At 34.2% G+C, this 16,420-nt stretch overlaps 1 protein-coding gene across 1 annotated transcript; it reads right to left on the bottom strand.

Moving 5' to 3' along the window:
* Window positions 1-7,861: 7,861 nt before the first annotated feature.
* LOC137235770 (circadian clock-controlled protein daywake-like) lies at window positions 7,862-14,337 on the bottom strand. Its single transcript, XM_067758616.1, has 4 exons — window positions 14,134-14,337; window positions 10,948-11,182; window positions 8,188-8,436; window positions 7,862-8,111 (listed from the first exon to the last, which is right to left on the bottom strand). The coding sequence occupies exons 1-4, from the start codon at window positions 14,234-14,236 to the stop codon at window positions 7,910-7,912; spliced, it is 789 nt and encodes a 262-aa protein (XP_067614717.1). The 5' UTR covers window positions 14,237-14,337; the 3' UTR covers window positions 7,862-7,909.
* Window positions 14,338-16,420: the final 2,083 nt, after the last annotated feature.

The following is a 16,420-nucleotide window of genomic DNA, read 5'->3' as shown; positions in this document are numbered from 1 at the left end:
CCCGAAAATTGGTTACCGTTTATTTAAAAAGCAAGCCCTATTTCTTTCTTTTACCCTCTATCCCGTTCTGTTCAAATTTATCTTATATTTTTGTTCTTTTTCTTTGCAAAACCTTATTCCATTTAAGCCTTGCGTTAAAACCAAGTGCAGACAAATGGGATTGGACATTTTCGTGCTATTGAAGGTGGCTTTAAATTCGTTGGTGTATTGATGAGTTCTTTTTCTTGTCACGGGCTCTTCCTAATTTGTGGTATATGTAGCGAAAATCTGTTCCGTCTTGCATTCAAAAGCTCTGATGCAGCTTTAAGAACGTCCAATCATACTTGAATATCTTCTCTGCGTGCTTCTTAGCTCTCTTCGTCCCAGAGTGTAGAGAGTGTCCTATCCATAATGTAGCCATTCTCTAGACATGGGCTACCAAGTCACCATTTTCTTTTGAAATTCTGCCCAATTTTAAAGCCTTCGCCTAACTTTTTAGTAAAATTGTTCGCTATTCTATTGGCTAGTAGCCTAAGGTCTTAAAAAAAACGCTTTGCTTCCATTTTTAACTTAACACAAAATTCACACACTATTCCGAATATAACGCCTTTTTGTAAATTTCAGCTGACAAGTTAAGTAGACTTTATTGTCAACTTCCCTTAAAGTAAATTCCCTCACATGTAAGACTTAACCGCAGGGGGGGATTTGTCTTAGTATCAAACCTAGAAAATACTGGCTAATAGTTAAAAAAAAAAAAAAACAGTTTTTTCCGTGCATAGTTTATATTAAAATCTCTTCAATTTATTCGGTCAAAAAATAATCCTCATAAGGTATGTCAATAAAGAAATTCGTCAATAACTCTTCGAGGCTATGCGCCAAGGCTGCGTTTATTCTCGGCGTAAGTTCATCACTAAGCACGCGCCAATTTTCATTCATTACTTCTAGAATGCTCTCTGAAAGAGTTTTGTCGCCATTGAAAAGATTTGTCATTTCAGTTGTAACTCTGGAAAGAAAGAGAGAGTCAGAGAGCAAGAGAGAGGCAAACAGACAGATTTCAATTTCAATTGCCATTAACTCACCTATCCACAGAGCTTTCAATTTTAATATTATCCACTGACATATAATGCTTGCCATTACGCTCCTGCGCTTTAATTGTGCATACGAGTCACTGCTTAGTATCGGCTTAGAGATGATAGTACCGCTTAGTGTTACTAATATTCGTTACAATATTTAGTGAATTTTGGAAAGATTTTGAGGTGAACAAGCATACTTCCTATGAAATAGTGGTCTCAAATTAGCATAGACTTTGTTAATGGTATAACACAATTCTATTGATTGAGATTTTTATACATAGACAATAAGACCTTAAAAAAATGTGTGCCTAAAAGTATGCAGCGTTTTGCTGATGAGCTGCAATAAATGACAAGTAAACTTCCTATAAAAAGGGAAGTTTTATTGAAGTAGCCACTTTCTTAAAGGAAGAGCCCTGGAATACTTACTTGAGTAATTACTTTTGAATGACATAACCTTCATAAAATCATAAAGTCAGAGGAATATTCTTAGTTAGTCAAGAGATTTCTTGCCAATTTTTCAATTGAAATAATTTCTGAAACTTGACTAATGAAAAAAAAAACAAAGCGCCTAAAAGTATACATTACAAAATAAATTGTGTGCCATATTACAGTTATATTGACGAAATTGTCTTATTATTTGGTGGTATAATAAAAAGTGAAAACTTTATAGGAACAAGGAAAATCTGTAACTCACTTATTAGATCGGTAGTAGCTTGGCAAACACTCCGAGTGTATTTGATAGAGAAGCGAGTGCCAAGTATGCTCGGAGATATATACTTATTTACTGTTTGTGACGTCTTTTTAATGAACGGTAAATAAATATCCGAAAAAATATCATCAACATCGGTAAGACCCCAAATTGGGCAGAGGAAGTGATGAATCAATTCCTCTTCAGTCTCATCCTGACAGTTTCTGCAGAGGCAGCCGTTGGAATGCGCCACCGCACAGCATTATTTCAATAGCAAAATGACTTATGATTGAAGGAAGCTGAGAACCTTGAGACCTCCCAGTCATCCCGGTTAGATTCGTTGTCCTAATTTCATATTCCTGGATTTTCTTCTGGAGATAACTCAGTGGTCGTAGGCTCGATACCTTTAGAGCTCGATACCTCCGCCAAGTTAATCGACATTGGTCGTCAAATTTATGTCTGAGACCGTACTAAGCTGGAGCAGTCTGTCTGATCTCTATATGGCATAAGCCTCCGGCTGGAAATCACCACTTTCCCGTCCATTTTTGAGATATTTGTGTCCATTTTTGAGCTGTCATTATAATGTCTCTCATTCTTCCTTTGCAGAATATCTTATGTATGCTCCTGGAAAAACGATCATGATGTGTTCCGTGTAGGAAGCAAGGTCAGTTGCGATTCCGTTTAACCATCCCTTGTTAGATCTCCTTCCGCGACCAGTACCAAACACTTGTGCATTCTTAGCTCTTCCTGAGGTGCGCTGCTTACTGCGCCTGACATGCCCAGGCACGCTAGCTTAACCCTATGTTTATTGCTCTTGCTGTCTAGCACCTTCCACCAGACAACGATCTTTATACGTTAGAATCGGTTGAATGGCTGTGTTGTACATATCATGTATGATATGCGGTGACAGTCCCCAGTACCTCCAGAAAGCCCTCTTGCAGGTGTAGTTCGCTGCCAGATCTTTCTTTGATCTCATCTCAAGGTTTTGTTTCCAGCTTAACTTGGAGACGAGTATCATGCCAAGATATTTGGCTTCAGAGAAGAGATTCATCGTTGTACCGGTTAGCCTCTGTAAGCTAAGAAAGGGAATTTGTTTTTCTTGTGAAGAGGACCAGATTCGTTTTTGTTGGCTCCATCGGGAAATGGCTAAAAGTGCCATATCCATGACGAAATTACATAATATCAGAAACGTCAAGTTGCCGGCGTATACGACTATTCTCGTTCCTTCTTCCATGAAGATTTCTAAAATTTTATTAATTACCAGTATCCAAAGTAGCCATAATATGCCGCCCTGAGGTGTGGCTCAGGCAGCCATTTGAATAATTGCGCCAGCTGTAAAAGTTGCGTTCACAATCATACTCCTGAGGACAGAATCGCTTCATGCAAAAATAGAGGCATGGTTTCCACGTCGTGTTAGTGCTCTGCAGATAGCCTCCGATTGAAGGTTGCTGAAGGCACCCTCAATGTCGAGAAAGAGTGTCTCTATCGATATATGATGGAATATCGTTCCAATAAATTTACACTCGTAAGACACGTTTGCTGAACTATTTATCGACTGTCCAAGGAAACGCAGATTACGCCACATTGGTCTCAATCAGTTTTTTTTTATCAGCTTCTAGCATTTGATTCCTACATTTTTTGAAAAAATCATAAAGAGGGAAGCTTTTACCCTTTCTCCTTCAATATATATGTTTAATTTTCCGCAAAATTTAAAATAGCAGTTTTTTCAAAGTTTCTAATAAATAAAAATCTTGCCATACTTGAAATATGCACATATCTGCTCGTATAAGAAGTGTTTCTTTGAAAAATGCACTCCCCATTTAGAAAAATATAAAAAAAAATATTTGTAACCTCTTTACATGTCTCACACAAGAAAAAGAATTATGTTAATCTTAATAAATTCCTGCATATGTATGACTGAACACATACGAATGTGTGTGTGTGTGTGTGTGTATGTGAACATATCCCCCCACATGATTGATGATGGTCTGCTTTGAATGAATTGCAACTGAATAGTGACACGACTACGACAACGTATAAAGAAAGAGCGAGTATGCGAATAAATGCACGCAGCAATACCCTGCAAAAAATGCGATTAATCTAGAGTGAGTCCGACTAGAATGAGTGCGACTCTTGCCAGTTCATTTGTATGCGTTGAACTATTCCCGTTTGCTTGAGCATGTCCTGAGAAGAGACTAACTGTACCCATTTATACCCGAACGGAAACGATAGGACCAATCCCCTTTGTGCCCTTATGGAAACGAATGGAGACTAATCTCTTTCCTCATCAAAATGTGTCAGTTTTCGCATGGTATTAAAATTTGCGAAAAATTGTTAGATACATGTATGTAAAAAAAGTATTAAATCGCCAACTGATTCCAAGAGATAAGGCTCGAGGATAATGGAACATATGGTCCAAGTCATTTAGGTTCGATATAAGGCTACGCATTTTTCTTATATAATTCGAATCAATCACCTATAATCTTTTTTATACTCAGCTGAGCAGAGCTCACAGAGTATATTAATTTTGTTCGCATAACGGTACCCCACAACGACATAAACTAACCGAGATAGATATAGACTCCTGTATAACAAAATGACCTGGGCGAAAAAAAAAATTCATTTAGCAATGTCCGTCCATCCGTCTGTCGGTAAACACGATAACTTTAGTAACTTTTGAGGTATCTTAAAGAAATTTGGTACGTAAATTCCTGGGAACTTATCTCAGATCGGTATTTAAAATTTACGAAATCGGACCACGACCGCTTTTCCGATATCGAAAATTTCGAAGAACCGAAAAAGAACGATAATTCATTACCAAAGACGGATAAAGCGATGAAACTTGGTAGACGGGTTGACCTTATCATACAGAATAGAAAAAAAGTAAAATTTTGGAGAATTGGTGTGGCACCGCCCACTTTTAAAAGAAGGTAATTTAAAAGTTTTGCAAGCTGTAATTTGGCAGCTGAGTATGTAATGTTCGGTTACACACGAACTTAGCCTTCCTTACTTGTTATTTAACTCACTTCTTTGCCGTTTTTTTTATGTTTCTTAGAATGGGCTACATAGATTTCAACCTGACTAATTCAAACTTTACCCAAAAGGGACAAGAGGGGATCAAGTATGCCGCAATGTAGACAAAAGAGATTAATAGGAGACCGCTCTCTTTACGGATTAGTCGCACTGTTTTTTGCAGGGTACTTATGCATGTGAATGTTTGTTTGTGTGCGCGGATGTTGTGAGCGGACCTGAGAGGGAAGCAATGATGATATGCCAGCAGTAATAAATAATCGTCAAGAATCCTTACTCAACCTAACATGCCCACGCTGAAAACATTTTTACAACCCAACCAACACCCAGAAGTTTGATCATCATAGAAATGCATACAAAATGCGGGACAATATTAAGTTTTTAGGGCGGCAGCGCTTTTAAATGAGTACGTACGTATGTATGTAGACTTAAATATACTTTTATACGCATGTATGCAGGAGAGCCTTGGTGGATTATTTGACTTAGCAGGGTATTTATATAAAACAGTCAAATAGACAGCAAATATTTTTAATAATTGCTTGATAGTAAAAATGTTATGAAGTTTTCATCGTACCCTTATTGAAGAAGAAGGATGTAATTGCTGAAGTTCTAAACAAAAATGATTGCACAAAGGCGAATAATTTTATGACTGTCAAATTGAGAAAATGTTGATAAATTTACGAAACAACGTGAAAGTTGAAAGCAAATTTTAAACTAGTTTTTGCGGTACTGAGGATAGCAATAGCGGTGCACAAAGCTAATAAAATTCAAACATCATAGTATTCCATTAGAAATCGAGTCACGGAAAAAAGTATTAGCACAAGCACTTTTTCCAATTTTCACATAGTTTTGCAAATAATTTTCACATTTTTTTATAAATAAAACAATAAAAAAAAAATTTTAGTTAAACGGTTTTATTGCAAACAATACTTACATTAAGTAATAATAATACTAAAAGTTAGAAAATCAGGTAGGCCCTATGAATAGTACAGTCATAACACTTCTCATCAATGTAGGGCGTTGATCAGACAAATAAATAAAAGCGTTAGATGCGTCAAGTTTCTATTGATAGTCATAAGTAAAACCAACCGAAGCTTCATCAAGTTATGCTACGCCTCACATTTTTAGAAATTTCACGTGCACAACGCTTTTATTTAATTGTCTGATCAACGCCCTAGATTGATGAGGAGGTTGCTGATTAGTATTTTCTATTTTCTATATTTTAATATTGTGACGAATATTAGCAACAATAAGGGATACTATCATCTCTAAGCCAACAATAAGGAGTGACTTGTATGCACGTCAATAAATCAATCATTATGTCTATACATATGTCCATATAAGCAGCGGAGAGTAACGCACAAACACATGCATATATCTGGGATACTCCCAAAGGTATGCAATCATTTGTGCAAGTATCACTCACATATACACGCGCATGGGCTATGAGAGAAGCTATAAAATCGTGCATCTGTAGTTATAGCTGAGAAATGTATAGCTGCTAACTAACTAGTAAATTCTAGAAATAGAAGCGCCTAGAAATATGTCAACGACGAAATCAAACAATACAAAAGCAGCAACAGTTGAGGCATGAAAATTCAGTTTGATTTAAGTACGCTATTTGTCGAGAAGTAATAGTGTTATTTGTGAAATACTTGAATAAAGGCCATTTTGCATTATGGAATAGTGGAGTTATTTATTCAACAGTTTAGTGATTCAAACGTTAGTAGACGGTTGCAAATAAGAGGAATTTCAGTAAATTCGTTACAGTATTATTATTACTTTATGTTAATTTTTTTTTAATTTTTTTTTTTCAAGTTTTAGTCTTTATTTAATTGTCTATTATTTCTCATTCTACTTAGGTCATTTAGAGGCTCACTGTTACAATGGCTCCTTCCTGACAATTTGTTACAATCTAATTCCTCAATACATAATCCTTCCAAAGATTTTACTCGACTCTGCGCACGTATTCTTGTCTCTCCTCGAACTCCAAAGTATTTTGATTTCACTTCTACCGGCCTGTATGTAATATTTGTTCCAAATATGAGCAAAATCGGAGCACAAATACGAGTATTTTTAATATTCCGATCCGCACCTAGCGGGATTTTTTCATAAAACGATTTCTATTTCTGTATGTAACATGTGTTCTAAATATGAGGCAAATCGGACACACAAATACGAATTTTTTTTAATAATTCGTACCATGCGCCTCCTATTTTTTTATCTTATTATTCCATTGTCATCGGGTTCTGAACTACTTAATTACAAAACTCGTTCCCAATGGCCGGCCGGCCGGCCTGTCAAGTCAAGCTAAATAAAACCGTTAAAAAAACTAGTATACCCGGCAGACTTAGTCCCGCCCGAAAATTGGTTACCGTTTATTTAAAAAGCAAGCCCTATTTCTTTCTTTTACCCTCTATCCCGTTCTGTTCAAATTTATCTTATATTTTTGTTCTTTTTCTTTGCAAAACCTTATTCCATTTAAGTCTTGCGTTAAAACCAAGTGCAGACAAATGGGATTGGACATTTTCGTGCTATTGAAGGTGGCTTTAAGTTCGTTGGTTTATTGATGAGTTCTTTTTCTTGTCACGGGCTCTTCCTAATTTGTGGTATATGTAGGAAAATCTGTTCCGTCTTGCATTCAAAAGCTCTGATGCAGCTTTAAGAACGTCCAATCATACTTGAATATCTTCTCTGCGTGCTTCTTAGCTCTCTTCGTCCCAGAGTGTAGAGAGTGTCCTATCCATAATGTAGCCATTCTCTAGACATGGGCTACCAAGTCACCATTTTCTTTTGAAATTCTGCCCAATTTTAAAGCCTTCGCCTAACTTTTTAGTAAAATTGTTCGCTATTCTATTGGCTAGTAGCCTAAGGTCTTAAAAAAAACGCTTTGCTTCCATTTTTAACTTAACACAAAATTCACACACTATTCCGAATATAACGCCTTTTTGTAAATTTCAGCTGACAAGTTAAGTAGACTTTATTGTCAACTTCCCTTAAAGTAAATTCCCTCACATGTAAGACTTAACCGCAGGGGGGGATTTGTCTTAGTATCAAACCTAGAAAATACTGGCTAATAGTTAAAAAAAAAAAAAAAACAGTTTTTTCCGTGCATAGTTTATATTAAAATCTCTTCAATTTATTCGGTCAAAAAATAATCCTCATAAGGTATGTCAATAAAGAAATTCGTCAATAACTCTTCGAGGCTATGCGCCAAGGCTGCGTTTATTCTCGGCGTAAGTTCATCACTAAGCACGCGCCAATTTTCATTCATTACTTCTAGAATGCTCTCTGAAAGAGTTTTGTCGCCATTGAAAAGATTTGTCATTTCAGTTGTAACTCTGGAAAGAAAGAGAGAGTCAGAGAGCAAGAGAGAGGCAAACAGACAGATTTCAATTTCAATTGCCATTAACTCACCTATCCACAGAGCTTTCAATTTTAATATTATCCACTGACATATAATGCTTGCCATTACGCTCCTGCGCTTTAATTGTGGTTGTGAAACGTGATTTCACATTATCCAATACCATTGTCATTTCACCCTCGCCTATTACTGGTAGCACAAGTATATTACCGTTAATTTTGTAATGTGCCTTAATTGTCATGCGTGGATTAATATTACGCGTTACAATTTTCATTGGTTTGCTGAGATCTTTTGTGAAGCCTCTATTGAAACAATATTGAAACAAGAAAAAAAAACATTAATAATTTGAACAAAAAATTTAACTTTCTCAATTATTTATATTAAGTATAGGAGTGCAAGAAAAACTTAAACAAAAAGTGATGCACAGAAAATGCAGTCAAAGCAAAACCATATTTTTTTTTAAATTTTTTATATAAAACAATTTTTTATATAAACAATGTTTAAATAAAACAATAAGAAATGAAACATTAAATTAAACGCAATTAAGACTAAAAAGATGTAATTTAATTATAAAAAAAAATTTAAATAACAATAAAACAAGCAATTTTCTATTGCCTTTTTTAAATATTTTATTCAAAGAATTCGTCGGCGGTGTATATATCAATATTAATTTAAAACTGATTTAAAAAATGTAAATAATAAGAACAGCAAAGAAATAGAAAAAAAAAAACTGAGAACAATCATAGCTAAAAAGTATGAAAACCCAATTTACAATATAAAAATTTTATTTTTATATACATTTTTTTTTTTAATTTTTATAAAATAATATATCGTACATGGTGAAAAAATGCGATCATGAAAAATAAGTTTAAATTAAACAAAAAAAAAAACAAATCAAATTTTACATTAAAAGAAATTAAGACGAAAAAACTTATGTGAAATATAAAACAGAATTTAAATATCAGTAAAACAACAAATTTTTAATAAATTTTTTTTAATATTTTATTCAAAGAACTCGGCGGTGTTTTCTATATCAATATTAATTTAAAACTGATTTAAAAAAATGTAAAAAATAAGAACAGCAAAGAACTTAACAAAAAAATAAGACAAAGCAAAGTTAAAAAGCATGAAAATTTTTTTAATTTTTTATAAAAAAATATATGGCACATAGTGAAAAACTGCATATCAGGAAAAATAAGTTTAAATAAGACAAAAAAAATTATTATTTTTTAAATATTTTATACACAAAATTCGGCGGTGTTTTATATATCAATATTAATTTAGAAAAAGTAAAAAGTTAAAAATCATGAAAACCCAATTTACAATATACAATTTTTTTTTTTTTTTTTTTTTAATAAAATTATATTTTTTCAGTGTATTTAAGTTAAAAATAAAATTTTTTCAAAATTAAAAAAAAATAAGGATATGAATTTTAAAAGAAGATTAAAAAAAAGACCTTAACAGAGTTTTTAAAGAAATAAATATAAGCAAAAACAAGTAAGGACGGGACTGTCTTCGGCTGTGCCGAGGACTTCATACCTATCATGAATGGGGGCTGAACAATAATCTTATCCCGTTCGTAATCTTCAAATAATGCGCTGTATAAGATAAGAAATATATAGAGAACAGATGTACATACCTAAACGATTTTAAGATAAATATAAAAAAATGGTAAAAACCCCCTTATCTGAACGATCGGTTGTATGGGATATATATGTTATATATAGCTCCGATCGAAATGATTTTTACAGGAAATCTTCTATGAAATATTAGAATATATATCACCAAGTTTAACGTTTTTATATTGGAAATTAAGGGAGAAATTGCCAACAATCCTTCTATCTGAACGATCGGTTGTATGGGATATAACTATATATAGCTCCGATCAATGTGATTTTTTCAGGATATCTTCTATGATATATTAGAATATATATCACCGAGTTTCACGTTTATACTTTCCAAATTGCGGCAGGAATGACCAAAATCGTCTTTATCTGAACGATCGGTTGTGTGGGAGATATATGTTATAGTGGTCCGATCCTACCGGATCCGACAAATGTCTAATATAATACAAAAATACATCCTTGTGCCAATGTCAATGAGATGTCTCAAATTTGAGGGACTAGTTTGCGTTCAAACAGACAGATGGACGGACAGACGGACATGGCTATATCAACTCAGTTCGTCGCCCTGATCAATTCGGTATACTTAATGGTGAGTCTATCTTATATATTTCTCAACGTTACAAACATCGGACCAAAGTTAATATACTATTTCATGTTCATGAAAGGTATAAAAACAAACAAACAAATTTCAGAAAATTACAAAATTCGCACACGGCGATGGTTACTGGGGCATGTTTCTGAATTCACTTCTTATTCAGCTAGCTTTTCGAAAGTTGAGTTTTGAACTCCAAATCTCTACCAAACATATTGGTGTAACGGCGCATACCTCTTGTCTCTAAGTATTGCCGACATTGCTATTCCTTTTATACAAAATTAGGTACACATAAACTATACGATTTTAATCCACATTGTAGTTTATGCAAATAAATTTTAATAAGAAGAATTTGTTAAAAAAAATTGTAAAAGAAATATAAACAAGTTGATAACAAAAGGGAACAAAGTTTAAATTAAAGACAGAAAAAGCATAAGAAAAGAAATTATAAAATTATGATATAAATAATATGTTTAAGGTTATGGAAATAGATCAAAAGGTGATAAATGATATAATTACATTAATAATTTAATTAATCTCAAACAACTTGCATAAATTTCTCATAAATATTCCAATTTTTTGTTTCAGAAACTTACTTGATTCCGCTTAAGCTTGCCTTCGTATAGTTGTAAAATTCCACATTAGACATGACCAAATCAACATTAAGGGCTTTGCTCTTATCGCCCAGCGTTTCAATTTTTGCCACTTTCCACGGTTCCAGGCTGGGTATATTTTTTTCAGGTATTCCTGTGGCGGCTTTCTTCAACAATTTGGTAGCCTGCTCAATCATACATTTTTCATCGCCAAAGTGACATTTTGTTACGGGATCGGCTGTGTTGTCCCAAAGACAAATTAACGATATTGTCAAAAGTTTCAAAAAGAAAAAGTATTAAAAAATCAACAACAAAAGCCAAATAATTCAAACGACGAAGCTTTATGTATGCTTGATTGCTTTTCTTAGCTCCAGGGGAGCGGCGTGCGACATTTTTCTGAATGCTTCTGTTCTCGGGTTTCCTTGTTGTAGATAAATATAAGTGTTGATATATGTGATTGCTTTATTAAAAAATAAAGTTACACGTAAATGATCGACCGTGAGGACTTCACATAAACTGAGTGAGTTCACAGCCCTACTAGAAGTTTGTTCAACAACCAAACTGAAAAACAATATCAAAACCTAGGACTTATGTTATACAAATTTCGACCTCTTGTAAAATACAACAAGTTTTCTAGGGCCAGTGTCGCTGGATGCCTTTAGATCTGATAGCTGTATCACTCCAAATAGCTAGATTCTTAGCCTGGCGATCTCAGTTCACTCGCACCAAACGTGCTGGAGGGTTTGTTCCTGAATACCACACGTGCTATATCTGTTATAACTAAGTAGGCCTAATTTGAAATTTTGTGACCACAGAAGGCAGTGTAGTCAGAATACCCGTCATGTGCCTACTGTAATCTCATTTTAATTATAAGGGTAAATATGCAAGTCTAAGGCTGTAAAATGTCCACATAATTTTCGGCATTATCCAGCCCCGAGATTGGGTTGTTTTTGTTGTTGTTGTAGCGATAAAGTTGCTCCCCGAAGGCTTTGGGGAGTGTTATTGAAGTGATGGTCCTTTGCCGGATACAGATCCGGTACGCTCCGGTAACACAGCACCATTAAGGAGCTAGCGCGACCATCTCGGTAACGATTAATGCGGCCATATTAAACCTTCAGGCCATCCCTCCCAACCCCCCCCCCCCCCCCCCCCCCCCCCAAAGTTCCATAGGGAGCTTGGGATCGCTAGAGCCTCGTCTGTTAGTGAAACAGGATTCGCCGCTGATAGGTGAGGTTGACAATTGGGTTTGGAGAAGCTATATAATGCGCTGGAAAACTGAAGGATTGCGCTACACAGCCCCTTGAATCTGGTATTTTAGTCACCTCTAGGCATACCTAACGCGGGTATATTCTGACCCCCTAACCCGCTGGGGGGACCCGAGATTGGGTCCTCGCTTTTCCTGCTTGCAACTCTCTTCTTCACTTAACCTCGACCAACCTTATTGGGTCGTCTACGGTGCAAGCTTCGGTGATGCTCCCTTTCCAGTTTGCTCATCAGCTTTTTCATTTGCATCTATTCCCATATGTCCTTGTACACCAGAAAGATGTATGTTTCGCCCAATCTCGATTTTCTTCACCTGTCGTGCCATACGAGATTATTGCCTTAATAGCTGCTTGGTTAACAATATAAAAGTTTTCGTGGCTGCCGCTTAAGCTATTTTCTTCCAATGTTTCTACTACTTTGTTGACAGCCACTACTTCGCTATCGTGATCTGTCATTTTGTAGCATCTGTATATTTTCGGATCAGCACAGTATACAGCAGACCCTACACCTTCTATTGGCTTGGAACCCTTGGTGTACACGTCTATCGCCTCGCCTGCCCTTCTGGAAGATCTAAAGCAATCATCCGGCAGGCAATCTACATGTTTCCGTAGATTTTGCGTTCGCGCAATCATCCAAAACTATTGTATTGAAGTACAACTCATCAGTAAAGCGATAACTCCCCGATAATTCTATAATAAAAGGGTAATTCTTTGAAAACAGTTTTTATCGATAACAAGCCGATAACAGATCGACGTTAAAACCAATAACAATCCATTCTCTTTTCTCATTCATAAATACATTTTTCCAAACCCTACTAAATGATTCCGAAATTTTTCTAAAATAGTCGCCTACCAAATTATCACGCAGTAGTCGTCCAAACAGTCTCAAAATTTTCTCTAACACCATCCCTAATGATCTCGAAATAGTCCTAGAATCATCCAGACATCACTGCAAAAAAGTACCGCCATTATTCCAAAATTATTCGCGAACAATACAGCAATGATTTTGAAATGGTCCTGGAAATAATCCGTGAATAACCCGCAAATGTAGATTTACTATTACCAAAACCTAATAAGATTGCAAAGTAACAGTTTTGAAAAAAATTAAGCCTACAAATCACACTAAAAAGTCTCAGTGACAATCTTTTGAAAATAAAAACGTATCACTGTGAAAGGCCGAAAAAATTCAAAAATAAACATATCCCACTGAGAAACCCCTTTTAGTTTCTTAAATATCGGTTGATGTTGTTTTGTTATTTTAGCGAAGGTTTTGAGTGTTATCGATGTTGATGGTCCTCTGCCGGATATAGATCTCGTACGTTCTGGAAATTGTTGCTTCCATTAAGGTACCAGGCTTCAATCTGCCGGCGTAATCCAGGAAAAATCAGTTATGGCTCGTCTTTCCCTCTTGAAGTCATTGAAATAGTTAAATGGTAGCTATTTTATAACCTAGGTAGATACACAGTGAGTAATCCTAACGTTTTTGAAGGACACTCGCTTTCTCGATGTACCCATCATTAAGTAAGGCTAGGTCAAGGGGCATATGTGGGAATTTCGAACACTTACTGTCGGAGATGTTTACAGATTTCTTCGCTGATGGCTGGATATCTGATATTTCTGTTTAACCGTTTATTGCAATATCTACTATCATTTACACATACTCACATTATATCTAATGTTTTGTGAATAAGCTCGGAAGCTCAATCGATTTCTTTACGTATGTGGATGCCACAACAAAATAGCTTAGGTTCAGAAGAAACATTTCATTAACACTTTGACGCACCATCTTAATCCAAGCGTCCTTTTTTGGTATAATACGAGTTCTAAGCAAATCAATCAATTTTTGTGCCAATTGAATGATAACTTATGGAAAAGTTTCACAAAACTAGTTTAAAAAACATCCCGATAAACAGAAATCGTTACTTACGAAAATCTGCGGCAAACGCACACCATTGCAATGAAAAAAGAACAATAAACGCTATAAAAAGCGAGCGTTGAAATGAATGGCGAACAAAGAAATTTGAGCTCATTTCTTCACTTTCGATTTAATACAAACTAAATCACTAAAACACCGCTTAACTGTACTTGTTAGCACACGAGCGCTACAAAATCAACTGGCAAAGTATTTATGGCAAAACCTGCATTTATAAATTAGTTAAGTGAACTTTGAATTCTCATAAGTAAATACTTTGCAAGTGCATAAAATAATAATAAATATATTTTAATAAAAAACTTATACAAACGAAACGCTGAAATTGCATTCCAATCAAATTAGAGGCAAAAACAATATTGAACTTAGCAAATAAGTTTGGAGTGTATAACATAATCCCGAATTACAAAATCCCGAAATACAAAACCACGAAACACATAGTCCCGACACAACTAGATCGCGCACAATTCATAATCCCAAAACGAGTAGATCGCGACAATTCATAATCCCGACACGACCAAATCCGACATTAAATGCCGACAACGTGTAAATAAAGAAATCGCAATGGCTATGCAATCCACACTATTTCTGCCCAAACAACTTTCTGCGTAGGTGACCTTCAGATGCGCTTCAAAAAAGTAACCCTTAGCCGATTAAACATCGGCTACAAAATTTTCGTAATCGTGTGTTGTCGAAATTTGGAGTTGCTGGGGTTTCGCTTACATTATATCCACGCGGTATTGTGTTGTCCGGATTTCTAAAAATTGTCGGGACTATGAGGTGGAATCACAAATTCGATTTGTGATAATTTTTTCTCTCAGAAATTGATTGTTTTCATTCAATTTGTTTCTATTGCAATAGTAATAAATATGGAGTTAATAAATTGTTGTATGAAAACATTGATCTTCTGTTGTACCAAGCTTTATAAAAAACAAGTAAGGAAGGCTAAGTTCGGGTGTAACCGAACATTATATACTGAGCTCAAAGCTTAGTTGCGTTGGTTTCGTAGGGTTTTGTATGTGGTCTATAAGTGGTTTTTAATTCCATATCACATACGTTTGGGATATATCGACCAAATTATAGACCAAGGGTGACGTTTTTTCGAACGATTTTCCTTCATCCTTTGTCAAATAAGGGAAAATCACCATGTAGAAAAATTAACCTAGGGTAACCCTGGGATGTGTTTTTATGGCAATGGTATCAAATGAAAGGTATTAAATATTATTTTAAAAGGGAGTGGCCCTTAGTTCTACAGGTGGATGCCTTTTCGAGATATCGCCATAAAGGTGGACCAGGGGTGACTCTATAATGTGTTTGTACGATATGGGTATGAAATTAAATCACTGCTTTCAATCAAAGCTCGTTTCCGGCCACAGGCATCTTAACTTGAGATTTTGTTATATTTTTACAATTTTAATATGACAGCTTGCTCAGTAACTTCAATTGTATTTTATTTTCGTTTTAATTAGCTTTACAAATACGATTATTTAATTTGTACCTTCATCCGCAAGTGAGTAATATATGACTTGTAAGTACTTTTCTGGTTGACTCATCAATGTTGCTTGCGCAAAACCAGTTTTTCTACATGAAATTTTTCACCTACTAACCTCGTAGCAATGAAAGTAAAGTGAAGCTGGTAATGGAATGCAATAAGTAGTGGAGTAATACACAGTGACTAAAAGGCGGTCGACTTTAGTTAGAATGATAACAACTATTTTTTAATTAAATTTAAATTTTATAGTAATTTTTATTTTTATTTCTAATTAAAATTTAAATTTAATGTTAATTCTGATTTGAATTATAATTTTAATTTTGATTTTAATACTAAATTTAACTTTAATTTTATTTTTAATTTGAATTATAATACCAATTTTGTTGCTAATTTAAATAAAAATAATTTTTTTTTTAATTTTAATGTAAATTTTAATTTAATTTTTCATTTTGATTTTATTTATAAGTTGAATTATAATTTAAATTTTATTGGCAATTTAAATAATCTATTTTTTTTTTAGTTTTAATGTAAATATTAAATAAATTTTTAATTTTGATTTTATTTATAAGTTGAATTATAATTAAAATTTTATTGGAATTTTTAATTTAAACAATTATTTTTAAATTTAAATTTTGATTCTAATTTAATTTAACTTAGTTAAAATTTAATTTTAATTTTGATTTTACTATTAATTTCAATTTTATTTTTAATTTGAAATTTAATTTAAATTTGAATTTTATATTTATTCTTAATTTTAATTTAATCTAAAATTTTAGTTTTAACTTTTACTTT

Source organism: Eurosta solidaginis, unplaced genomic scaffold (assembly GCF_040869045.1).
Source record: "Eurosta solidaginis isolate ZX-2024a unplaced genomic scaffold, ASM4086904v1 ctg00001019.1, whole genome shotgun sequence".
Taxonomy (NCBI): Eukaryota; Metazoa; Arthropoda; class Insecta; order Diptera; family Tephritidae; genus Eurosta; species Eurosta solidaginis.
This window is presented reverse-complemented; position numbering and strand designations above follow the sequence as displayed.